This window comes from Cnephaeus nilssonii (assembly GCF_951640355.1).
Source record: "Cnephaeus nilssonii genome assembly, chromosome: 13".
Classification (NCBI taxonomy): domain Eukaryota; kingdom Metazoa; phylum Chordata; class Mammalia; order Chiroptera; family Vespertilionidae; genus Cnephaeus; species Cnephaeus nilssonii.
In genome coordinates, this window is record NC_137084.1 from 43,426,032 (window position 1) to 43,450,956 (window position 24,925).

At 62.8% G+C, this 24,925-nt stretch overlaps 2 protein-coding genes across 6 annotated transcripts in view; both read left to right on the forward strand.

Moving 5' to 3' along the window:
• ARHGEF17 (Rho guanine nucleotide exchange factor 17) overlaps positions 1–2,173 on the forward strand; it is a 56,011-nt gene extending 53,838 nt beyond the window's left edge. The window contains exon 21 of the mRNA XM_079788895.1: positions 246–2,173. Within this exon, the coding sequence (XP_079645021.1) occupies positions 246–442 (197 nt within the window). The 3' untranslated portion in view covers positions 443–2,173. The remainder of the gene's footprint in view (positions 1–245) is intronic.
• On the forward strand, positions 1,475–23,667 carry RELT (RELT TNF receptor; the record flags this gene model as incomplete). Of its 5 annotated transcripts, XM_079788898.1 has the most annotated exons (12): positions 14,192–14,209; positions 14,490–14,636; positions 17,037–17,119; positions 18,031–18,105; positions 18,200–18,366; positions 18,573–18,652; positions 19,361–19,618; positions 20,939–21,019; positions 21,351–21,432; positions 21,601–21,861; positions 22,274–22,472; positions 22,599–23,667. In XM_079788898.1, 10 exons carry the CDS (start codon positions 17,072–17,074, stop codon positions 22,644–22,646), a joined length of 1,299 nt encoding a protein of 432 aa, XP_079645024.1. In that variant the 3' UTR covers positions 22,647–23,667. The 5 variants fall into 5 exon arrangements, with proteins under 5 accessions (XP_079645023.1, XP_079645026.1, XP_079645022.1 ...); XM_079788897.1 differs by lacking the exons at positions 14,192–14,209; positions 14,490–14,636 and adding an exon at positions 1,475–1,606; XM_079788900.1 differs by lacking the exons at positions 14,192–14,209; positions 14,490–14,636 and adding an exon at positions 6,490–6,645.
• Positions 23,668–24,925: the final 1,258 nt, after the last annotated feature.

The following is a 24,925-nucleotide window of genomic DNA, read 5'->3' on the forward strand; positions in this document are numbered from 1 at the left end:
CGGTATCCGCAGTGACCAAGAGCCAGGAGTGGCGTGGCCCCGGGACGTCAAGTCACTTCTGCCTGAAAAGTACAGCCAGGAGGCAGGAAGTTGTCTAACAGCCAGGAAGTGGACACTTGTTTCCAAACAGGAAGTTCTTGGCTAACCGGTAGTAGGATCTCCCATAGGAAGTGTGCATGTCTTTCTTCGTATCTTCTGGGGTGCGGGAGCTTAGGCCCTAAGGGACCCTTCCCCTCCGCCCCCAGGCCCCGAGAAGCTGCCGTCGCTGGAGCACCGGGACTCCCCTCGGCACCGAGGACCCCCCTCGGCCAGGCCAAAAATGCTGGTTATCAGTGGAGGCGACGGCTACGAGGACTTCCGACTCAGCAGTGGGGGCGGCGGCAGCAGCGAGACCGTGGGCCGCGATGACAGCACGAACCACCTCCTCCTATGGAGGGTGTGACCCTGTCCAGATGGCTCAGGACGTGGCCACCCACCTGCCCTCAGCCTGCTTGCCTCTTCCTAACCCACACGCAGACTGCCCAGAGGGTCCAACCGGGGCACACCTGTGCCTGACGGGCTCCTCCCATTTCCGCGGAAGCGTCCTGATGGAGCACCTGCTGGCCAGTGGGCCAAGGCCTTTCCTGACCCTCTGGCTGCTCCCGTGCTCCTGGTCATGATGGGGGCTGGGTGGGGGGCACGAGGGCTACCCAGACCTCTGTCCCTGGAGCTTCTACCAAAGACACGGCGAGGCCTGGACCCCAGGGGGCTGGGGAGGGCCATGTGCAATATTTGGAGGGTTTTCTGGGGCAGTGGGAGGGCTGGGGGATGGAATCCTTTCCCATGTACAGTATTTATGTTTCTTTTTAGATGTGTACCTTCCCAAGCACTTATTTATGCAATGACCTAGGGCAGGGAGTGATTGGAGGAAATGACAGAAGGAAAAGAAACCTATTCCTGCCCTGGGGGGCCACCCAGGACCCTAACCAAGCCTTCCTGGAGGGACCAACCCCCCCTCATTAAATACATGTGTGCTTGCGCGCGCGCGCGCGCACACACACACACACACACACACACACACACACACACTGCATGTTCAGGGCACTAAAACACTGCCTCTTCACACTTTCCAAGCCTTATCCTGATTGGGCCGCCCTCCAGCATCCAGAGCCAAGGACCAAGGACCGAGTCCCCTCAGTCACCCGGAGCAGGATGACGGGGACAGCGACTTGGCACTGGCATTTCCTCGTTGGTTGGCAGTGCCTGCCGCAGTCTCTGAACTTGGGAACACGGATGGGGCCTGGACAGGGCTCTCTGCTGGCCTGAGCAGGAAGGGAAAAGGCCCTTGCTCTCCTCACAGTTGCCCCCCAGCCCCCGTGTCTCATGCACTGGCACACGCGGTCACCTTAGGAGGGTGGACCTAGGAGCCCCCTCACTCTGACCACAAATCCCTCTCTTCACACCCCTCCTGCCAGGGGCAGCCCCTCCAGGAAAGATGCCCAAAGCCGAGGGGCTGGACAGGCCTCTTCACCTGGGAATCACTCGAGGGCAGCCTCTGCCCTGCCCCTGGACCACAGGAGCCCGTCTGAGCCCCAGCCCCCTCGCTGCTTCAGCTACCGCTCCAAAGGTCTGGTTTCAGATGGGGTTTGTTTGGTTCTGTTTTTGTTTGGGTGGGTGGGTCATTGCGGTCTTAATTATGTTTCTCTTGCTACCAAACAGTCATGTATTAACTGTCTTTGGATGATGAATTTTAAAGTCAATAAATAGAAACACCAAATGACTGCTCCCCATCAGTAGCCTAGGTGGCCTGCCAGCAACCTAAGTGCTTCCCAGCTGCATGGGTTTCCTGACACCCCCTCTCATGTGCAGAAGGGAGGCCCCGAGACCCAGAAGAGTGGGGTGGCAAGGCTGCCACTGACTTGCCGTGGTATCCTGAGCAGGTCACCGCCTGTTGGGGCTGCAGTTTCCTCATCAGGAAAACAAGGGGTGTGCTAGTCCAGTGCTTTGTAACCAGAGCTACATGTTAGAATCCTGTACAGATTCCTGCGTAAATATAGAGCATGACACAGATTATACGTCCATGTGAGCACGGCTCCCAGGCTCCCCTTGACTCCTGCGCCAGTGGGTCTGAAATGGGGCTGGGGAATCTAAGCTGCCTTGGGCTGTAAGTAAAAGACTAGGCAACTGCTGAGCCTGTCCACAGCTCCAGGGAACCATTCCCAGCAGCCTCGCATGAGGCCGGGGAACCTGACAGGCCAAGGGGAGGTCAGGCTTTGGAGCTGGGGTAGAATCCAAGTTTGTCTGATTTCTGGTCCAAAGAAGTGTATCATTAAAAAAAAAAAAAAGTGTGTCATTAAATCAGACACAAGAATGCAAAGGCTGCCCTCACTGGTTTGGCTCAGTGGGTAGAGCGTTGGCCTGTGGACTGAAGGATCCCTGGTTCAATTCTGGTCAAGGGCACATGCCTGGATTGTGGGCTCTATCCCCAGTGTGGGGTGTGCAAGAGGCAGCCGATCAATGATTCCCTGTCATCATTGATGTTTCTCCTCTCCCTCTCCCTTCCTCTCTGAAATCAATCAATAAGAATGTGAGGGCCGACAGCACAGGGTCAGTCCGTGTCGGGTCAGCCATGACCACCAGGGTCTACCTGTTGGACTCAAGATGGCAGCCACTAGAAAAGGACAGACCGTGCCTCTGCTCTGCTAAACACACGCGTGAACATTTCCAGCCTAACTGATGAAGGCTTTACAAACACTTCTGGTGGTTTGTAAATGTTTGCAGGCTCATGCTTTGCAAATTGGTGTATACATCAGTCACTCTGGTATCTGGCTCATGTTCCTCAGACAAGCCCTGGGCAGGGTGTTCCTACCTCAGAGGACAGGACAGAGGACCAAAAGCCATCTCTTCTCCAAGGGGTTCTCCAGGTGTCCCTTGAGCTGGGGACAGAGGGCACAGTTTAGATAGACATCATGGGGAAGATGAGGCACAGGGAAATCCAGGGATTTACCTGAGGTCACACAGCAAGACCGCATTGAGGCTGGGGGTGGGTAGAGAGGAGAGTCTGCGAAGGGAGCAGCAAGTATGGCTAAGGCCCTGGTTTAGACCTGGGTGGAACCTGGCGGGGGGTCGGGGGGGGCGGAGATGGGGACCAAGGGATCTTAACTGAAGCCTCAGCCTTGTGGCCTCCTATCACTGTGTGACCCTAGGCAGGTGTCTGCCTTCTCTGGACACAGGTGACCTCTGAGAGCCCTTCACATCTTTGCATTCCTGCCAAACACCAAGTCTTAATTTTGTCGTGGATCTTAAGCCACAGGCCGGGTTGCAGGGAGCGCAAGGGGAAGTGCTATTTTGGGTCCATTATGACCAATGAGGAGCCCGGCCTGGCAAAGGCAAGCCGGGTCAGAGGTAGATGGCAGGGCTGAACTGAGGAGGGAGACAGCAAACTGGAATAAATGGGACAGAGCCCAGATGCCGGGTTGTGGGGAGGACACGGGCAAACATTGAGTGTGGGGGAGGAGAGGGAACAGACCTGGTGTTGGAGCCCAGTGGCCTGAAAGAAGCAGGTGCCCCCCACAAAGGGTCTCAGTAGATCCCCACAACATCCTGCGTGGGTGAGCTTGCACTCAGGTGAAGCCACTTGCTGAAGGCCACACAGCCTGGCAGTGGCAGCCCTGGGGCTTGGTCCCTATCTGTGTCACACCAAAGCCCAACCCCAGTGGGATTCCAGACCCAGGCCAGAATCTGGACCTAAATGCGTACTGAGCCTGACCCTCAGGGCCAGTCAGCTCAGCTCCGTTTCTGCCCTGCCCCAGGCTGAGGCCCACCCGGGACCCCTGGGCCCAGTTCCTTATAAAACCAAATCCACTCTCCCCCAGGGCCCAAGGCACAAACAGAGGAGGTCAGCCCACCTTCCAAGGGGTAGGACTTGGCCAGCTGGGGGTTAGCCAGACACAGAGGACTGAAGTTTGAGTATGAATTCCCCCTCCCATGCCTCCTGCTTTTGACTCCCACCTTGGAATTCCAGTGCAGCCAGCAGAGGGTGCCACTGTTCCTGGCCCACCACCCCAGAGGCTGACGCGTGCTCAGCTCCCATGCAGACAACACTCATACCTGTGATCCTGTGATCCTGTGATCCTGTGACCCAGCCGGGCAGAGCTCATCCCAGCTTACTGGGCCTTGTGCTGTGCCCCTAGGATGAAGGGCAGGCTTTCTCTGGGCTCACTGTGCTATGAACGGGTCAAGGAGAGGGCTTCTGAGGTCCCTGCGCTCAGAGATGACTCTGTGGGTCCATCTGAGATGCCAAGCGTTTTAAAAGCCCGTGATTCTGAGAATGCTTTGTTCTCCAGTCTGTGGTTCTCCATAAAAAGCCAATCTAAATGTCTTGTGGCCTCCACAGCTCCTTCACTGTAGTGGCTAAAGCTCCCAGAATCTTGGGCAGGGTCCCATCTGCAGCCTGCTGTGGTTCGGGAGTCAGAGCTGGCAGTGACTAATAATTAGGCTCCCTCATAACCTGAATGTGTGGGGTGAGATGTGTGTAGGCTGTGGCTCCCGAAGACCTGACCCTATGTTGCTGCAGCCTGAGAGCCCAAAGTTGCCAACCAGCGTCCTCAGAACTGCAGGAGGGACTACCTCAGCCGCTGCATCCCTGATCGTTTCTCCGGGCTCAGGTAGCTGCTGCCCAGACTTACCGCTCAGCCAGGTCAGGCGATCACCATTTGCCTCCCTAATTTTCAGATGGGGAAACAGAAAGGGGAGGGATTTGACTAAAGCCTCCCAGAGAACTGGTAGTGTGGACTGGCCTGGCGCCTCTGTAGGGTGTCGGATTAATAGCCAGTGCTGCTTGACCAAAAAGCATATCCCATTCGGTCTGTTGAGTGACACATGAACTCCAGAACTTGGAACCGGGGTATAGGAGTTCCTCTGACAAAGAAAACATTTGCAGGAATGGAGGGCGTCCTGGGGTGCTCTGGCCCCCCACCAGGTCCCCAGCATGAATCCTTTCTGGGCTTCCTCTGTGGGCTTGAATGTAGGCTGTGTGACCTGGGATCACTCCCACCCTGGGAGTCTCCATTGACATGGCGGGGGGGGGGGGGGGGGGGAGGGGCGGCTGGGGCTCTGACCCTGTCAGTGACCCAGAGCTCTTTCTGCCCCTCCCCCACAACCTGGGCATGGCCCAGCGAAATGGAAACTCTTCGCCACCCCCTCCTCCCTCGGCAGGTGTCCAGTTCTCCTCCTGGAGTCTCCTGGGCTCAGGGAACTTGAACTTCCCTGCCTCCTCACCTCACAGGCTCAGGTTCTATGGCTCAGTTTGTTCTGAATTCTTTACCCCCCCAACAACCTGTCCCCAGCAGACATGTTCCTCCTCCTCTGTCTTGGGCTGTGATTATCCTGGTTCCAGCCAGGCCTCTGTCCGCAGCAGGAGGCCCTCCCTGCTGTCTGCACCCCCTCCCAGCCTTGCTGTCCTTGGAAAGCCCCCTGGGATCTTCTGAATGGCACCACGTGGGGGGAATCTGGATGCTGAGCTGCTGCCTCTGGTCCTGGCCCACCATATCACACGACTCCGGCCGGCGCGATTCACAGAGCTGGGCACACGGTGGGAATAGTGCCCTGGCAATGGCATTTGGTGGGGAGGGGAGGGGGAGGGGGGGAAGGGGGGTGGGGGGCAGCTTGGGTAAGGAAGGGAGAGCAGTGTCACCTGTTCTGCTGGAAGAAAGGAAGGACTAACTATCCAGGCCGAGAGGGGTGGGGTGGAGAGTGGAGACAGGAAAGGTCTCCTGGAGGAAGGAGATTTGGGCTGGGCCCTGAGGAATGTGCAGGAGCCCACCAGCTGGGCCTCCATCCTAGATTCACTTTCACCAGGCCTGCACAAAGTGGGGGCTCCTAGGGGCAGGCCTGGACAAAGTGAGGTTTCCAGGGGCAGGCCTGGGCAAGGCCAAGTCAGGCCGATCTTCCTAGCTGCCCGTTTCCAGGAGGGCAGCGGTGCCCCGTGGGCGGCATCGTGGTGGAATCCGGGGTAGCACCCAGGTGTCCTGTCTGTCTGGCATCGCGCAAGCCCATTTTGGTTGGCGCCCAGAAGGGGCCGATCCAGAGGCCTCTCCCCGGCCGTGCCCTGCAGTTCCGGGGGATGCGAGAGAGGGCGACACAGAGCAGAGCGGAGACCAGGAGTTCCCCGCCGCCCCCGGGGGCGGGCGCGTGAGCCGCTGCCTGACGTCGGGGGCGGGTCGGCCGCCGTGACGCGTGGGGGTGGGCTGTGCCTGGTCCCGGCCGGGCCGGCGATTCATTCAAAAGGCGCGCAGCTGCGCGGCCGCCCGTGGGCTCGTGGAGCCGGGCTTTGGAGCTGCCGCGCGGGGGCAGGTAAGGAGGGCGCACGCAGCTCGCCCGGGCCCGCTGCCCCGCGGCCGGCCAGAGAGATGCGGCCCCGAGCGGCGCCCGCCGCCTCCCCGGGCCCCTGAGCAAGTTCGGCGGCGCGGCGGACACCGCAGCCCCTGCCTGCGCCCCTCGCCGCCCGCCCCCGCATCCTGCCCCGGAGTCTCCCGCGCCCAGACCCCCGCGTGACCGCAGGCTCGGCCCGCGCGGCGTGGAAGCAGCGGCGCGACTCGCTGTCCAAGGAGCCGCGGGCCCGGAGACGCCACCGGCCCGGCAAACTTGGACCGAGACCAGGACCAGGTGCGGGACCGGGCGGCGGCGCCTCTGGGCGGCCAAAGGGGGGGTCCGAACGGTGTCAGCCCGTGACGGGGGGTGACACGGCGCGGGAGGCGGCCCAGCCGGGCGGGCGTGCGGTCGGGCCCCCGGCGGTGACGCGGGCCTGGCGGACACAGGCGCTCTGTGCGCCGGTGCCGGGCAGAGTGCGCGAGGGACCCGCCGCCGGGACCCGGTCACTGGGGTCACTGGGGTCACCGGCGCGAGCGGCGGGGGTGTGACCGGGCAGGGCCGCTCGCTGACGTGAGTGTGAAGTAGGGGGCGAGGAGCCCGAGTGCCCGAGGGACGCAGCCCTGGGCTCACTGGAGCCGACGTGCTTGTGGGTCCAGTAGGGTCCGTGGGGTCTCCTCCTCGGGGCGAGGAGAGGCGGAAAGGCGGGACCTCAGAACCTCCGGCCACGGGGGGCGGGAGGGGGGTACCCGGGCCACAAGGGTCTCTCCCGGACTGTCCTCAAGGGGGCGCCCCTAGGGAGCGCAGTTCAGGGAGGTGGGTGGACCCTCAGTGATTCGCCCCGGCGCGGGAGAGGGGGCGCCCCGGCGCGGGAGAGGGGGCGCCCCGGCGCGGGAGAGGGGCCCAGGCTGGGCCGCGTCTGGCGGGGGGACCCCTCTGACCGCAGTTGAGGGGCCCTGCGCGCCCCGCAGGCCTGCCACCGCGCTGCTCCCCTGGCCACCCGAATTCCCCCTGGGCCCGGGCCGCGGCTCGCTCCCAGACCCCGCTCCCCCCGGGCCTCAGTCTCCCCGTCTGCGCACTGAGGTGTTGAGCTGTGAATCATCACTTTGGGATCCGCTGTTGTTTTTGGGTCACCCGCCCCGGTTCTCCCTTCCCTCCCTCCAGGCAGAGGCTGCGGCGGCGGCGGGGGCCGGCTGGCTGCTGGGGACGCGGTGGCCCAGGGGCTGCGCCCGCGCAGGTGCGGGGACAGAGCTGGAAGCACGGCCTGAGATCCTGACCCACAGACATTGCCTTCCCGGCCCCGGCTCCTCTCTCCCTCTCCCGGCCTGAGGGGAGGGGAGGGCCGTGGACGTGTGGCCCAGGAGCCGTCCCTGATGGGAGAGCTGGAGCAGGGCCCCGCACTCTCTGGGCGCCACCCCTCTGAGGCCCGCACCCCCACAGAGGGTCCCGCAGGTCCGTGCAGGGGGGATGGGAATCTGGCTCCCCAGCCCAGGTGGGGGAGGGGCGCCTGCCGAAGGGTCTGGAAGCTCTGTCCCGGGCTGATAGCCTCCGGACATGTGGGTTGCTCTCTGGTGGGGGCGAGGGCGGAGGACGGGTGGTGGCGCCGCACCTGTGGAGTGGCCTTGTGGAACCCTCGCGGTGGTGCTGAGATGCAGTGACTGTGTTTCAGAGAAGGAAACGGGCTCAGAGGAGTGACCTGCCCAGGACCACACAGTGCCAGGACCGGAACTCAGGTCTTCTGCCCCGCAAGCCTGTGAGGTGCCTGGGGAGGCCACCCACCTCCCTGATACAGGCACACCTCAGAGATGGGGGTTGGCTTCCAGGCCACCGTAATAAAGCCAGCATCTCCCTTAAACCAGTCCTAATGCTTTGCTGGTGGGGAGTCTTGCCTTTAATTTGCAAAACACACACAACACCTGTGAAGCACAATACAGGGATGCTCAATAAAACGAGGTGTGCCTGTGTCTACTCACGGCTTAGCTGGGTCTTCTTCTCTAGGGTGTGCCCCTGTGCGTCCTGAGTGTGGCGTGTGTTTACACACGTCTGAAACTTCGGGGGTGGGTGGGTTATGTGGTCTCCCTGCTCCTCCTCCTCCTCCTCCCTCCCCCCAACACCCATTCACCAGAAAGGCCTGTCTCCTGCCTTCTGCAGCCTGCAACTGGTTTGGGGACCAACCACACAGCTCTGAAGAGGGTCAGGCTGCAGGGCGGCAAAGAGAACTGGGAGTCCCCCTTGACCTTCACACACTTAAGAGGCCCTATCCCCTTCTTCCGAGTTGCTCTAGGGTCACTTCCCCAAGTCCATTCACACGCCGTGGTGGGGAGCAGGCTGGGGGTGCCCCACCCGCTCAGGGCCTCAGCCTCCTCTGTTTCCCAGAGGCCCCTGCTGGCTCTGACCGTTGCTGCTGCCTGGCCGAGAGCTGGAGCTGGGGATCAGGGTGTCCCTCTGTCCTCGCTGGCATGGCTGGGGCTGTGCTTCTAGGGGCTGATCAGAATAGCTATCTTAGTCTCTTGGGGCCGAGCCTGAGTTATTTCCATCCCCAGCAATGAGGTGGAAATAGCTCAGGGCTCAGGAGCGGGGAGATGGGAAGGGTTAACCAAGGGTTAACCTCCTTTTCTGGTCTCAGCCCTGATGGAGGCCCCCGTCCCACCCCACCATGTGCCCTGCCCAAGCCAAACCTTCCTGGGAATTTGGGCCTCCCGGGATGATAGGAATGACAGGGAGGCCAGGCTAGGTTTCCACACGTGGCCCCCGCTGGGACTGCTGTGATAGTCTGTGTCTGGCCAAGGAGGGAGACTTAGAGGGGCAGGCAGCACCCTGCCACTACTCATAGGCCCAGCCCCACTTCACAGAGACTGAGGTTCAGAGAAGTGCAGAGACTTAACCAAGAACCCTAGAACCTGACATTCTGGCTCTCGCCCTCCAGACAGGGCACCCCCCTGGATGTGGCCGGGAAGGAAGCAGGCCCGAGACACACCTGCACAGAATCAGGGCTCCCTCTCCGAGTCCAGTCTCGGCCTGCTGTCCTTGCTTAGACTCTTGCACCTGCCTCTCCAGCTCCACTTCCAGGTCCTCCACACCCACCGAGCGGCCTCCCCACGGCAACTCTGACCTTTTGCCTATAAAATACAGTCACATCCTACCATCGAGTCTTACCCTTCCAAGACCCTTGTGAATTTTACATCTTCCCCCTCATCTCTACCTTCCAGATCCTGGTTCTACTCTGCCTTTGCTTTTGTCTCCTCTTTCTAGAACCCTCCTGGCCGTTCAGGTACAGCCCCAGCCCCCCTCACCCAGGAAGCCCTCCCAACCCCATGTGAGCCCCTCTTTATTGGTGTGGTCCACTTGCCAGGTGTCCCCCCTCACCTCACACCTGGGAACAGGCACAGGTGTGAGGCACTTTAAAAAAAATTTTTTTTATTGATCTCAGAGAGGAACGGGGAGAGAGAAAAGCATCAATGATGAGAGAGAATCATCGATCGGCTGCCTCCTGCACGTCCCCCCCACCCCCAGGGATTGAGCCCCAACCCGGGCATGTGCCCTTGACTGGAATCGAACCTGGGACCCTTCAGTCCACAGGCCGACGCTCTGTCCACTGAACCAAACCGGCTAGGGCCAGGTGTGGGGCACTCACGGGTACTGCATGTCTAACAACCGACCCTCTCCTGCTGCCCTGTTTGCTGGCCAGGCCTCGGAGGGTGTCCTGTGTGCTGGGATGCACGGGGAGGTTTGCAGCCAGGGCCTCTGAGGCTCCCAGTGTGTGCTGGGGGTAGGAGCAGAGGAAACTCCCTGCTGTGTGCCAGGCCCTGGGTGCAGGTATCCTCGAAGCAGCACTGACAGGGGGTCCCCCTCCTTCCCAAGCTCCTTAATGGGAGCTGAGACTCAGAATTGGGGACCCGTTCTAGTTTGAGTCACAGCCACTGGTGCTGGAGTCGGGCACTCGAGCTCTCGCTCAGACCTCAGGTTGTCTGACCATTCAGTCATCCGTTTCCAAGAAGGAGCTGGTGGCTCCCTGGGGGGCTCGGGGGGAGGGAGTGTTGGTGGGGCTGGCTGTTCAGCACTTGGCCTGGCTGGGTGAGGCCAGACTCCCTGGGCTATGGGCCAGCCCTTCTTCCCGTTTTTCCTGAGGTCAGCCAGTGGGACCCATCTAGCCCCGCCCCCACGCAGGACTTGGGAACTAGGATGTGGTCCCTGGCAGAGGTCAGCACCCACTCTGTGCTGAGCCCTTGGGTGCCTAGGCCAGGACTTATTGCCACCAGTTGGGACTAGGGTAGCAGGGAAGACAGGAGGGAAGTGATGCTGTGTCCCTACTGTGTGCCCAGCCCTGGGATGAGGCCCCCAAGGGTCTCACATCCTGAGCTCATGGCCAGAGGGTCAGCACTCCCCTCCAGGGTCAGGCAGGGGAAAGAAGGCCCAGAGAGGGGAAGGGGCCTGGTGACACTGGGAACCTAACCGAGGCCTGTCTGCTGGAAGGCCCGCGCTCTTTCCTGGACCACCCTGGGAAAGATGAGAGCTCTATAAATAAACTGCCCATGTGGCCCTGAGTGTGCCCTGACGACTTGGCACAGACAGAAAGGGACGGAGGGGCCTTGCAGCCAGCTGGAGGCAGGGTCTGCGTGTGTGGGCGGAGGAAGGACGGCACCAGGAGGAGGGACGTGCGCTTGGAGCTGCACAGCCTGCCTGGGAGCAGGAGCAGTGAGCTCAGGGGGGGACCTGGCCCTCCTGTGACCCAGCCGCCTGCATGGACTCGCCTGCCTCCCTCCCTTGGGGGCGACCACAAGCAGTGATGGCTGAAGAGGCTCAGTGAACTCTGGGTCCTCCAGCCACACCCAGAGGTCAGCTGAGCAGGCACAGATGTCCAAAATTATAGAGGAGGAAACTGAGGCTCGGAGACATGGGGCCGGGTCCTGACTGCTCAGCACCGTCACCTCCTGCCTGGCTCAGCTGGCATGGAGCAGGTGGGCACGGGACTGCACAGGGGTGAGAAATGGGCACCCAGGGTCTTCCACCCACGCTGCGGGGCTTGATGTTGGGGCCCCAACGCACCCTTGCCCACTCCCGAGCCACTGGGTGACCGTGGAAGGTCTGTCCCCAGCAGCCTAAGTCGGGAGGAGATGGAGAAGGGCGCGGGCTGGGGCTGCGGTCTCCCCTCGGTCTCACTCGCCCTCGGCCAGGTCAGGGTGAGGGAACAAGGCCTGTGCTGAGCAGACGGGGCCCTGCCCTGGCACATGAGTGGTTCGGTACCAGCTGTGTGGCCAGGGCGGGAGGCAAAGGTGGCTTCTCAGAGGAGGAGGCAGCAGCAGCAGGATGGGAGTGCAGAGAGGCGTCCTCCAGCCCGCCCAGGCCCCTGGCCACCCTGTCTCGAGGGCCAAGCGAGAGAGCCTCGGGTGCCCAGCCGCCCTGCTTGGCCTGAGCCGGAAGCCCACGGTCGGAGTGACGGCTGGTGGCAGAGCAGGACATGCAGGAGCCGTGGGAAGGCCAGGCCTGGGTGGTGTGGCTGCTGCCTGCTCCCACTCCGGGGGAGGGGCTCCACCTTGTCTCCAAGGCTGCAAGTTGTTACAGGGTCCTACGTAGCCGCTCCGGGCCTCAGTTTCCTCATTGGTGAAGCCTGGAGCCCTGCCTTTGAGGGGTTCGGTGAAATTCGGCCTGGAAAGGGAATGAGGTCTGCAGTAAATGCTGTTGGGGAGTCCCAGCTCAGCCCCAGAGACAACTGTCTGGTTGTAAACCGCCCTACCCGCCCCGACTCCGCCCAGGGGAGGGGCAGGGACAGCGTCTGCACCACACCCAGACCGGAGCAGCTGTGGGCCTGGGCTGGCTGCCTCAGCCCTTTCCTTAGCCCCTCAGGCAGCCTCTGCAGGGCCCCGGGCCCCAGCCTGTCAGCAGCCCTAAGAGCTTCACCCCGGCACCTCTGCTCCCCCGTCCCCCCACCCCCACCCCGGGAACTCCCAGCTTCCCTGCCCTTCCTCCTCCTCACAGCACCTTTCCCTGGAGCTGGGACCGAGGAGAGCAGTGCAGCTGAGCACAGACGCAGAGGAGCCTCAGATGCCCGGAGACCCCCCGGGGTGGGGCAGCCCCTTTGCCCTGAGGCCCGTCTGGGTGCTGTGCAGCCCTCCTGCCTGGCCTCGGCCCCCAGGCCGGTGGACGCCCTGAGGACACGGGCAGTGTGCCAGGCCCTGCGCTGGGCTCCAGGGAAGGGGCCAGAGCGCGGTGGGAAGCAGAGTGAGGCAGGCCTGGCTCCACCCGCTCCACCACCTGATGCCTGTGTGATCGATCGTACAAGCACCCTCCGTGGGCGCCGGTTCCCCAGGTGTGGGAAAGGGGTGCTCCTCCCTCCTGTGAGGCGTGGGGGCAACCCAGGCTGAGGGCCTGGCTCCAGGGCACGAGGGCCCTTTACCTTCCTCGTGAGGATGGAGGATGGGGAGGAGGAGACGCCGCCCACTGCGGGCACTGCCCTACTTCAGCCCCAGTTGCCAGGGAACCACTGGGCTCCTCGCTAACCTGGTTTCTCTATTGATGGGCGGCCTTTGTCTTCCCGCCTCTAGCGCCGCTGCAGCTGCGGGGGCGAGGGGACCGGATCCAGCTGTGTTTCCAGGCAACCCCAGCCTCTGGGGGCTGCAGGGTGGTCCTCAGGCCCCGGAGCTGGGAGACAATCACCCGCCTCCCCGCCCTGCCCCAGGTGGGCACCTTCCTCCACCTCCAGCTCCCCGGTCCGGCTTCCCTTGGCCGGGAGCCCTCGGCGGCACAGTGCCGTTCCTGTTCCTCCCCAGCCAACCCTTCCAGGCTCCCGTAGGCCCTGGGGGGCGGGGGGGGGAGCACAACCTTCTCAACTTGCAGCCGGGCTGGGCTCGGTGTGACCTGGGCATTGCCTTCCAGACCCCTCCCCCTTCCTACACCGTCCCACCTCCCAGAGTCTCCCCAGGGCCAGCCCGGCACCTCCTGTGTGCCAGGGTCTGTGCCAAGCGTTATACGTAAGTAAGAGAATCTCGTTTATACCTTACACCTGCCCCTCAGTGCGGGCTAGCCCCCCTCCACATTTTACACGTGGGGAAACTGAGGCACACAGTGTGAATTCCCTCATCAGCCCTCCGTGTGGGGGGGAAGGTCCACAGCCACGGATCCAGGGAAGAGCAAGCAGGTCAGGCTGGTTCTCCCCACGGGAGCCCAGGGGTTCAGATCCAGGTTCAACCCCCCACCTCGCCCCAACCTGTGGGCTCCTTGATCTCAGCCTGCTCTCTGGCCCTCCTGATGGGGCAGAAGCTGGAGCCTCTCCTGAGAGCGCCTTTTCCGCGTTCGGTGCCTTCTCCCCGGCCAGGCCCCGTGCGGGCCAGGGGCTGGGTAAACAGGATGGTCGCACACAGGATGGTGACTGCAGGAGGGCGGCGGGGGCTTCCAGGAGGAAGTGCCTTTGAGCTGAGCTCTGAAGGAAGAGTAGGTGTTGGCCTGGTGACGGGAGGATGTTTCTGAGCAGAAGAAACAGCCGAGACCAGCGCGGGGGTAAGAGAGGGAGTGGGGGGGACTGACAGCCGGAGCCCGCAGAGCAGCTGGAGTGGGTGGGGCCGGGGCCGGGGCCGGATCTCAGACCTGACACCTGGGCTGCAGGTGGGGCTGAGCTGGAGGCCGGGGAGGTAGGTGGTCTTGGGGTGGGCATGAGGCCAGGAGACCGTCAGGACTTGGTGGCGATGACAAGGTGGCTGGGGCGAGGCCGGTGAGGGGCTGGGTGCCGTGACCCCACGGCTGCAGTTCTGGGAAAGGGGAAGCTGCCGAGGCCCGGGTGGGGGCACGGCTTCCTCTTTCTCTCTGACCTCCGGGGCTGCACCTCCCTGCTGCTCCCTGGCCTCAAGGGCCTCGTCCTCATGGCTTTGTGAGTTGACCTTCTTCCAGGGAATTTCTGGTTCTGAATGTTGGGGTATTTTTGGAGGGCCGGGCCGGGCCGGGCCGGGCCGGGCTGAGTGTGAGGAAGCCCCTGCTCCTGTGAGCCTGTTTGGGAGAGGCCTCCTGCCCCAGACGTGGGCTGGGAGGGTTTTGTGGTGAATGAGACAGCGTCCCTGCCCCTGCTGCTGTCTGGTGGGGCGGGGGGGGGGGGGGGGGGGGCAAACAATAAACACGCCAGCAAACAAATGCTTAATTACCTGCCTGGGCAGGAGGTGCCGCCGGAAAGAAGGGCCTCTGGGGAGGAACTCCCACGACCTACTTTAGGCTCGTCGTTACCTCACTTAAACCTCACCACGCCGTGCCGTGCCGGGGAGGCGATGCCCATGTTGCAGAAGAGGACGCTGAGGCCCCGGGAGGTGAAGCAGGGGCTGCCTCCCCAAGGGCGTTGGTGGGGCCCCAGCTGGAGGCTCTGCTCTGGGAGGAGTGGCCTCCAAGCTCACTTCCCCCTCTGCCCCTGGGGCCCCAAGGGCTTCTCGGCTGGAGCAGGGGGCAGGCCGGGCGAGGGCGAGGAGGCTCCTGGCTGTGGGCACTGCGGGCCTCGGGGCCTGGGTCTGCCCACCTGCCCGGCTGGGAAGCCCGGGGAGGTGCAGGCGTTGGGAGGTCACTGCTTGGCCTCCAGGACCAGGCCGGGTGGGGATGGAGCCTTCCCAGCCCCCACCCAGCCCGGGGGCTTTGGTCTGAACTTGCTTTGTGATGGAGTCCCGGGGCTCAGGATTTCGATGCTGGAGTCCTGGTGGGGAAGGGGGTGCTGAGGGGGAGGCAGCTGGCTGGCGGCTGCCTGACTGGGCAGGCCCTCTGGGGGCTCAGTCTGGGCTGAGTGTGGGGCTGGGGAGGCAGCGGTAAGCAGAGGCTTGGGGGCCAGACGGGGGTAAGTGCCGGTTTGGGGTAATTAGAAGGTACGTAATTGGAAGGCGGCAGGGCTCGAGGCGGCGAGTGTCTGCGAATGCGCCCGAGTGGGTCCTCACTGGTTTGACGTCTGGGCCTTGGGACCCCCATTTTGCTGCCGGAAGCCTCAAGATCACAGCTCCCTGCCTGTCTGGAGAGGAGCAGCTGCACAGCGCTCCCCGTGGGCTCCGGTCGCCCGCAGGTGCCAGTCAGGGCCAGGGTGGGACAGGGGGTGTGGCTGTTGTGCCTCTTCATCTCATTCCTGCCCCAGCCCTCTGAGCCCACCCCAGGGCCATGGAGGGGCGCTGGGTCTGGTGACTGGGCAGGGCTTTGGGACCAGCCTGCGGACTTGGGGTGCATGGGCAGCCTATGGGTGAGGGCCTGTGCATGGGGAGGGGGCTTGAGCGGGAGCTGCCCGGCAGAGTGAAGGTTCACTGTGGGGCAGACGCTAGAAAGGAAGACTTGTGACCAAGTGGGAGGGGCGGGGCAGGCGGGGGAAGAGGTCAGGGGGTGTCACCTGTTGGGTGCTGCCTGCCAGGGTGCAGCCTTCGCTCTACGCTGGCCCGACATCCTGTCCCAGGTTCTCCCCTGAGCTGGCCTTGGGCCCGGAGCCTTGCCAGCGCCCTGGAGAGTCCCGTGGTGTGGCCGCGGGCCCTCCCCCTCCTGGGGTGTGACCCGCCCCTGCCGCCAGGTCTGTGCCCGGCCAGGCCATTCAGTGAGGCCGATCGGTTTCCTCCGTTGCTTTTTCAGTGGGACGCCTGGGCCACCGTAGGCTGAGGGGCTCTCCCAAGGAGCGTGGCATCGGACAGCTTGGGGCACCAGGCAGGGTCCCCTCAACCTGCTGGGACCCTAGGGTAGTGACTTGGCTCTCCAGGGCCGCCCCTCAGGGTTCAGAGGCCCCACCTGACCAGTGGCGTTGGCCAGACAAACACTGATTCCCTCACCCTCCTGAGCCTGGAAGTGCTCGTGGGGAACGCCCTCATTTCGCCACCATCAATCCCTCTTGTTGTCTAAGTCAATCCTTTCTGCTGTCCCCCCTGCCCTCTGAACGGAGACTTTCCTCGGGGCGGGGGGCTACACTCAGCTCCCAGGCCAGTGCCCATTGCATGGGGACACTAGCTAGCTGGCCACTGGTCAGCCCTGTGGTGTGAGTTCCCTGAGGACGGGACACGGTCCGTCTCATTCTTATTCATAGTGTTTCCTATGCTGGGCACACAGTAGGTGCCCCAGGGAGGAGGGAGGCCGAGTGCTGGGCACCGTGACCACCCCAGGACCTCCCCCAGGCCCTTGTGGAGAAGTCAGCTGGGGGTGGACAGTGGACACGTGAGAGGGCCAGGACGGTGATGGAGTTGGGGGTACATGCAGGAGCTTTGGGGGCCAAACCCAGCTTTGGGGATAGGTGGTCTGGAGAAGCTTCTGGAGAGAGTTGCCTGGTATTGGGCTTTGAAGGGTGGAAGGAAGGGCCTTCTCTGAGCAGGAACAGCAAGAGTGAAGGCAGAGAGCCGGAGGGGGGCGTGCTGGAGGCCTGCATGGAGTCCTGGGGGCAGGAGCCTGAGAGGAGGGGGCGGGCGGGTGCCAGCTCTCTTACCCCCGCCCCCAGGCTGCAGGCACAGGCTTCCTTCCTCCCGGCCCCTGCCCCTGCCCGGGGCACCTGGGCCTGCTGGGAAGCCTCCTCCAGTCTGCTGCCCGGGGAGGCTGGCCCCAGACGGACACCCTGCTCTGCTCAGGCTTGAGGGCGGAAGGGGGGGCAGTGAGTGTAGGCCAGGCCTCCCCAGAGCTCTGCCTGCCCAGCAGCACCCCACTCGCTCCCCACCAGCTGTCCTGGGAGCCGGCTGTTCTCGCTTCCTGAGCCTCCCCTCCGTCTGCCCTAGGCGGGGGACCACAGGGCCTGAGGAGGAAGCTGAGGATGAAGCTGAGCCCTCCACCGCACTGGCCCCTGTCCTGCTTCCTCGTGGTGAGTTGGGGATGGGACCGTGGTGGGGGCACCGGAAGAGCCAAGCCCTGAGCCCCGCGCCCGGCCCTCCGAGGAGGCGGAGCGTAATGCTGCTCAGGAGCCGTGCTGGGGCGCGTGGCTCTCGGCTCTTCCCGGGAGGCGTCTGACCCTCACAAGTGCCTCTTGGCCCACACTGACCCCGCTGCCGGGAGCCAGGTCTGGGCTGAGGAGGTCCCCAGAGCCTCCTACGTAACATCCCCTCTGCCCTTCAGGACAGATGGCTCTACTCTGCCCCTGCCACCCCCAAAGCAAAATCGGAGGACCAGCGGGATCTCCCCACAGCACAGGGGTTCGGGGCAGACAGTCCATACCTGGAAAGGGAAGCAGAGGGAGCGCCCAGTGGAATGGGCTGGGACGAGAGAGAGACCCCTCTCTAGGGACGTCCCGCCCTGAGTGGTGCAGGGCTGGCCCGGTGTGATGGGGAGGTCACGGAGGAGGACGTGGGGCTGGAGACTCGGCCAAGGGCCCAGAATAGGAAGTGCAGCTGCAGGTCTGGCCCCAGGGATGATGAGCAGGGCTGGTCGATGACAGGCCCAGCTGTGGTGGGGGGGAAGGCAGCAGGAAGCAGGGCGGAACTTGAGCGGAATCCGGAAGCATCCCCCCCATCCTGGAGGATGGAAGAGGTGTGACTCAGAGACCCGAGGGCTGGAGACCCTGAGCGGGCCTGTCCGGGGCTTTCCACATTTCCAGCACAGATGGCTTCTCTCCCGCCCTGGGCACTGGCCGTGAGGGTGAGGTTAGAGAGGATCCCCGAGGCCTGGGGGCTTCAGTCCCCACTCCTGGGCACCAGGAAGCGGGTGGTGGGGAGACAGCCCAGGGATGCCGTGGCCCAGTGCTTCCTGCTCAGTGTGCCCTGCCCATTGTCCTTCCAGCTGCTGCCCTGGCCTCTGGCTATGCCAACATCAGCGACCCCTTGGCAGTGCCCGCCCGGGGAGGAGCCCGACCTGGTGAGCTCGCCTGCCCATCCGCCCCGTCCTAGGAAGACTCCTGAGGGCCGGGGACGGGCTTCCTGGCTTCGTTCTCACCCTTTCCCTCCCACAGGACCGGGGGCAGGGCACATTATGCAGGTCCTGCCCCCTGGGCACCTTCTCAGCCTCGTGGGGCTCTAGCCCATGCCAGTCCCACTCCCGCTGCAGCCTTCGAGGGAGGCTGGAGGCCCGGGCGGGCACAGTGACTCAAGACACACTATGTGGAGACTGCCGGCCTGGGTGAGCCATGGGGTGGGGCGCGGGAGTTCACGCCAGCTGACCAGGACTCTGGATCCTGGCCCCAGCCTCACCCAGCCCCTGAGCGGGCCTCAGTCCTCCCATCTGTGGAATGGGATGGGTAAGGACCAGTGTGGGTGTCCGGTAGGAAGGAGTCCAGTCTCTCTTGAGGAAGGTGCTGGGTCTCAGTGATGTCTTCCCCCCCGTAGGTGGTTTGCCCCGTCAGAGGTCCCCCGGGCTCCCTGTCAGCCATGCTCCTGGACAGCGCTGGGTCCTCGCGGTTGTTATGGTGAGTGGCAGACGGGGCCTAGGGTATGTGTGGGAGGGGTTTGGTGAGCTTGAGCCCAGGGACCCCCACAGTGTCCATCTAGGGCAGCAGGGTCCTCATTCCCTCAGCTCACGGGAAGGTGAATAGCCAGGGGGTGTCCAGCAGGGCATGGTCAGTTGTTCCACTGGCTGTCCGTTGGCCCACGTCATTCTGAGTGGCAGAGACCACCCTGCAGGAGGGCTCACGTCCTGACCTGTGTCCCCTTCCTCATCCCCTTAAAGACACATGCAGATGAGTGTGAGCGCACATGCTTGTACACACGTACACATGCACCTCCTCTTACCCGTTGGGTCAGCTAACTCACGGACCAGGTCATGGGGAGGCCGGATCCAGTGTCCCTGTGCCCAGGCACGCACACAGGTGCCATCTGTTCATTCCTCTGACCCAGCAGGAGGGGTGACAGGGCGTTGAGGTTCTGACCACCCTGCAGCCCAAAGAGGTCTTGCTCAGGCTGACTGATCAGATGGCCAAATAGGAGGGGCTGGGGGTGAGTTGGACCTTGTTTCCCCAACATGGTAAGGAGTGGACAGCTCTGAACACATCAGCACCCACACACGTACACGCACACCCACATCTTCACATGCACACCCTGCTCGGGCCCTGGGTCTCACTGTGTGATTCTCTCTGCCTCTGTCTTGCCTCCGTGCCTCCGTCCTCCACGGTGCTCAGGGCGGAGAAGGCGGACCCGGCGTGGTGTGGAGGTGGCAGCAGGGGCCAGAGGCACCGGGGAGACTCGGCAGCCTGGGAACAGCACGCGGGCAGGCGGCCCCGAGGAGACGGCTGCCCCGTACGCCGTTATTGCCATCGTGCCCGTCTTCTGCCTCATGGGGCTGCTGGGCATCCTGGTGTGTAACCTGCTCAAGCGGAAGGGCTACCACTGCACTGCCAACAAGGAAGTCGGGCCCGGCCCTGGAGGTGGCGGCAGCGGTGAGGCTGGCCTGGAGTTTGGGGGGGAGGCCAGAGGGCACGGGCTGGCCCAGCTCGGCTTGGGAGCTGCCCGAGGGATCCTGCTTGGCCCGGAGGGTCTGACAGGGAGAGGCCGGCAGCGGGCAAATCAGGAGGGCCTCCTGGAGGTGCTGCATGGGGGCCACAGGGAGACACTGCAAACCGACACGGGAGGAGGAGGGATGAGGCGGCTCAAGGTGGTGACGGACAGAGCAGGTTAAGTGGCTTTAGTGGGAGTCCCACTTGGGGTGAGGCCATGCCTGGCCGAAGGGGTCTGAACTCTTCAGGGCTACAGTTGTGTGTGTGGTTCGAGGGTCTGACTGCCTACTTGGTCCTCAAAGTGACCTCTGACCTCTGGCCTGAAGGGCTAGAAGGGCAGCTGTCCTGGGCAGGCGCCAGGCGAGGCGTGTGTTTCCAGGCTGTGGTTTGAGCTATGAGTCCTGCACCAAAGGGAGATGTGTGTTTCTCCCACCCCCACCCCAGGGCCCCGGGCCCCCTTGTCTCCTCCCCACACCCCACTCTGCCCGAAGGCCAGGAGGGCATGTGCACATACATTGCCCATAGGAGCCTTGTGGCCAAGTTGAGATTGAAATGGCACCTCCTGTGCCAGTGCCTCAGGCTGCCTGGGCCTGGCCAGAGCCCTTCCCAACTCCTGACGATAAAGTCGGGGGAGGGGGGGGGAGGCGGGGGGGGGCGTGAGGAGACTGGAGCTTTAGGCCTGGAACTCAGGCCACCTCGCCTGGACTCCCTTGTTTTCCTAGCCTAGGACTAACATTAACTGCTGGCTGCTTCCGGGCACAAGTGCGAGGAGCTGTTTGCTGCTGGCCCAGGATTGAGCCTGTGGCCCATTTTCATGCCCTGAGGCTTGGGCCCTAAGCTGGCCAAGAGCCCTCCGTTAGCTTTATGGACAGGAGGGTGTGCGGGGAGGGAATAGGCCTGGAATTGGCAGTGTTTGCCGGAGTTGTTGGCTGAGTGGGGAGAGGGCAGGCCCCAGCAGCGCTGCCCCGACCCTCACACGCTCTGCAGGAACTGTAGGGTTCAGATGGCCTGACACTGCTAAGCACCGGGGCTTTGGGCCCCGGGGGCGGGGGGTGGGGGTGGGCAGTGATGCTGAGTCGTGAGGGTGATAATGGGCTTCTCAGAGCTTCCGCCTGGAACCGGTTTGTAAACACCCAGGCTTGAAGCCGGGCGCCTGGGAAGGCTTGGTGCGCCCTCTGCTGCCACATGTTGGTATAGCTCCAGAGTCTGGGGTTCCACCCTCCTCACTTCCGCAGAATCACAGTCCTCCTCTTCTGACCTCAGGGAACAACCCCGCCTACGGGGCTGAAGATGCCAACGAGGACACCATCGGGGTCCTGGTGCGCCTGATCACAGAGAAGAAAGGTGAGGAGGAGGTCTGCCTCTCCCTGCGCCCCGGAAAGGGGGGTCTCCTCTCAGAGCCTGCGAGGCAGCCTCAGGGGTCAGATCTCCCCTGCACTGCCCTCCTGCCAGCTCACCGGGCCAGCCTCCCCTCTCTGACCTGAGTGATGGATGGTGCTGCCCCTTTTCCTCCTGTTCTTGCCTAATTGGGGAGGTGGGGGGAGGTGGAGGAAAAGGCACGTGCCCAGGCCAGGAGGGGGTGGCAGGTAGGTGGGGGGATTGGTACTGAGACGGGGGTTCCTGGGGGAGTGCCCCTCATGGCCCAGAGCCGGGTTCTGACTTCAGCTGCCCACAGAGAACGCAGCAGCCCTGGAGGAGCTGCTGAAGGAGTATCACAGCAAACAGCTGGTACAGACCAGCCACGGACCTGTGCCCAGGTGAGTGGGCAGGCGGTAAGGAGAGCCCATACCCAGCTAATCAGCACACTTCCTGGGGACTCACCACCTGGGGATGCTCCCTCTCCTGTCACCCCACTACCCGTCACCACCTTCTGTGGTCTGGTCCCGGTCTGCCCTAGTGACCACTGCCACCCGTGCCCTCCCCAGGCCGCCGCCCGGACCCCCCAGCATGCCGTACATCTGTCCACATCACCACCACCTCCACACCGTGCAGGGCCTGGCCTCGCTCTCCGGCCTCTGCTGCTCCCGTTGTAACCAGAAGTGGCCCGAGGTGCTGCTGTCCCCCGAGGCTGCGGCTGCGGCTGCTGCCGCTCCCACTAACAGACTCCTGCCCAACGCGGCCAGGGCTCCCAAGGCCGGGGCCAAGGCCGGACGCCAGGGCGAGATCACCATCTTGTCTGTGGGCAGGTGAGGTGGGCGTAGACGCAGCAGGATCGGGGAGAGACGACAGCCAGGGCGGGAGTGGGGGGAAGCAGGGCCCCAGGTTGAGCCCGGAGTACCCTGCCTGGTGAGGGCCCCACCTCCCTTCCTGGCCTCAGTGAGCCTCTGGGCAGCGGGGTGACCAGGGAGAAGTCGGGTCTGCTCAGCGATGCTCTCACATGGAGCCCTGGGTCCCTGAGGCAGGATCCTGGATACTTGTCACACCTGGATCCCTCAGGCCAAGGGCCTGTCTACCTGCAAAGTAGGGTCGGGGGCTCATCTGTGGATAAAAGGGTGTGGGAAGGGCTCAGGCTCTGACCAATGAACCTGCTGTGTGACCCTTCTCTACTTTGGGGTTCGTCCTCTAATGGGGGGACGATTGCACCACCTCTCTTCACAGGTTCCGCGTGGCCCGAATTCCCGAGCAGCGGACAAATTCATGGGCCTCTGAGGTGAAGACCATCACGGAGGTTGGGCCCTCAGTGGGTGACTTCACTGACTCCCCACAACCTGGCCTCCCCACTGAGCAGCGGGCACTACTGGGAAGTAGTGGGAGCCATACTAAGTGGCCAAAGCCCGCAGCAGAGAAGAAGGCCGAGGTGAGGGCCACAGAGGGCAAGTGTCTACCCTGCCTGCAGATGGGGCAGGAGTGGAGGTGCAGGGACCCCTGGGCAGGGACCTCTTTCCTGGAGCCTCGGCTCTGACCGCGCGTCCCTGTCCCCCAGGAGAACCGCTACGTGGTCCGGCTAAGTGAGAGCAACCTGGTCATCTGAGGGCGGTCTTGGCTGAGGACACTGCAGCCCTGTCCTGGGAGGTTCCGAAGGCTTCCTGGAGGAGGTGGAGCTGCAGCTGGGGCCTGCAAGGATCAAGAAGCAATGGTCCAGCAGACAAAACGGCAAAAGCTGGAGGTGGGAGTGTCTGCCCCAGTGAGGAGGCCGCAGCAGGCGCAGTACACAGGAGCAAGTTGAAAGCCGCCCGTCCCTGCCACCCAGCTCCTTCCCTGCAGGATGCCCCTGACCCTGTGCCCTGGTCAGATCCTAGGACCCATACGATCTTCTCTACCACCAGGAGGCCAGGCCTTGATGGGGGGAGGGGCCCTCTGCTTGGCACCCCCGGCCCGCACCTTGGTAATTGGCCACCTCCTGCCTTTGTCCAGGGCCCCAGAGCAGATGTGCCTCCCCCTCCTCTTCCAGCAGGACCTGTGAAGGGAGGGGCAACAAAACGCCATGGGCAGGGAGTCTGAATCCCGGGATTCTAATCCCTGGCAAGTCCCTGGCCGTCTCTGGGTCCCCCTTTTTCTGACTGTGAAGTCTCAGTGCCCAGGGCCTCTCCAGCTCCCTGCGGGCTCTGGGCTGTGTCGTGGGTGAGAGCTTACCTCCTTGCCACCCCTCCCACTAGTAGCTTTATCTGGCCCCATTTTTGCTGCTTCCAGGGCCTCTGCCTTCAAGGCCCCACGGGGCTGCCCATCCATGGCTCTGCCTACAGAAGGGGCTTCGTGCATGTGCCTGCCTCCTACCCTGCTGTTTGTATTTATTCAAATCGATAAAACAGACTTGACCTGGGTGGGTATCCGGAGCTTTGGGGGCGGGTGTGTGACGGGCCGGAGGCACCTCTGCCGTAGGCGGTCTGTGTCCCTGTGGTGGTGGTGTGTCTGTCCCTTGGTGTGGGCAGTGCGGGCAGCTGCCCAGCCCGTTGCCACCCTGGCTCAGCAACCTGGTTATTTATGTGAGGCTGTGCAGGCACGGCCCACTGTTGTCCCCAGTTCTTATTTATTGAAACTGCTGTTGTCCTGTCCTCGCGTCTCCATCCCCGTGCATTTGTTGAATAAAAGGTGGGATAGTTGTGTCATGAGGAGCTTCTTTTCCCTGTGCCTCTTCCCAGGTCGTCGGTCATTCCCGGAATCTGTCAGGCAGTGTGTGCGGCACAGGCCACGCCCCCTCGAGGGGCCTTCTCACTGGCAGCAGGTGAAGTGGGGCCGAGGAGGCCCCTCGGGGCAGTGCCCCAATTTTCTGCATCCAGCGGAATATAGTGTGTCATGTGATTTAAATTTTTCTAATAGCCACATTTTAAAAAGTAAAAAAAAAAAAACCAACAAGTGAATTTTAATGATATCAATAATGCATTCTATTTAACCCAGAATATGTCTAAAATATTTTCATTTCAATATGCAGTCGTCATAAAAATTGTGAATGAGCCACTAATGCTTTTGCTTTGAAATCTGGTGCTTTACGCTTAAACCACATCTTCTGAACCAGTGTATGTCCAAGGCTCCGAGAGCCGCCTGTGGCTAGTGGCTCTGTATTGGACACACAGCTCTAGAGGAAGTGGAGCCTGGAAGACGGTGTGGTAAGACATACTGGGGGCCGGGGAACGGGGACGGGACAGGCCAGCCATCAACAGAAATGAGGAGCTGGAGAGGCTGGAAGTAGAACAGTCTTGACAGGTGTGGAGACCGGGTGGGGTGGGCATTAGGAGGCAGCCAGGTGGGCTCTCGGATCCCAGGGACCCCAAGGAGCTTCTAAAGCATGTAGGGTGGGGAAGGGCACGGTCAGCTTGTTGGTGGGCGGGGGAGCGGCAGGAGCGCGGGTTCCACAAGGAAGCTGTTGCCAACATCCAGGCAAGAGATGGTGGAGGCAGGGCTGCGTGGGTGATAGAAACAGATGGTCCAATAGATTCCTAGGACAGACCGCCAGGGCTTGGTGATGGGACAGCTGGGTGGGTGAAGAGGCGCAGTAATCCTGAGGCATCTGGAGAGAACATCTGGAAGCACTCAGGTAGGCATTTCTACCAGTACTAGCCTTGGGGGGGGGGGGGGGGTAAGGGGAGACATGTTCCAGGGAGAGGGCTCAGGGCACTGGCAAGGAGGTGGGAAGGAAAGCGGGAGAGTGCAGTATCCCTGAAGGGGAATGGGAGCAAGGTGGGGCACAAGGCCAGGTGCTGCTGTGGAGTCGGGGGTGGGGGGAGAGGGGGGGAATGCAGGGTCCGTGTTAGAACAGGGATGTGGCGGCATCATCTCCAGGGAGCGGGGAGAGCAGGGCCAGGCTGAGTGGGC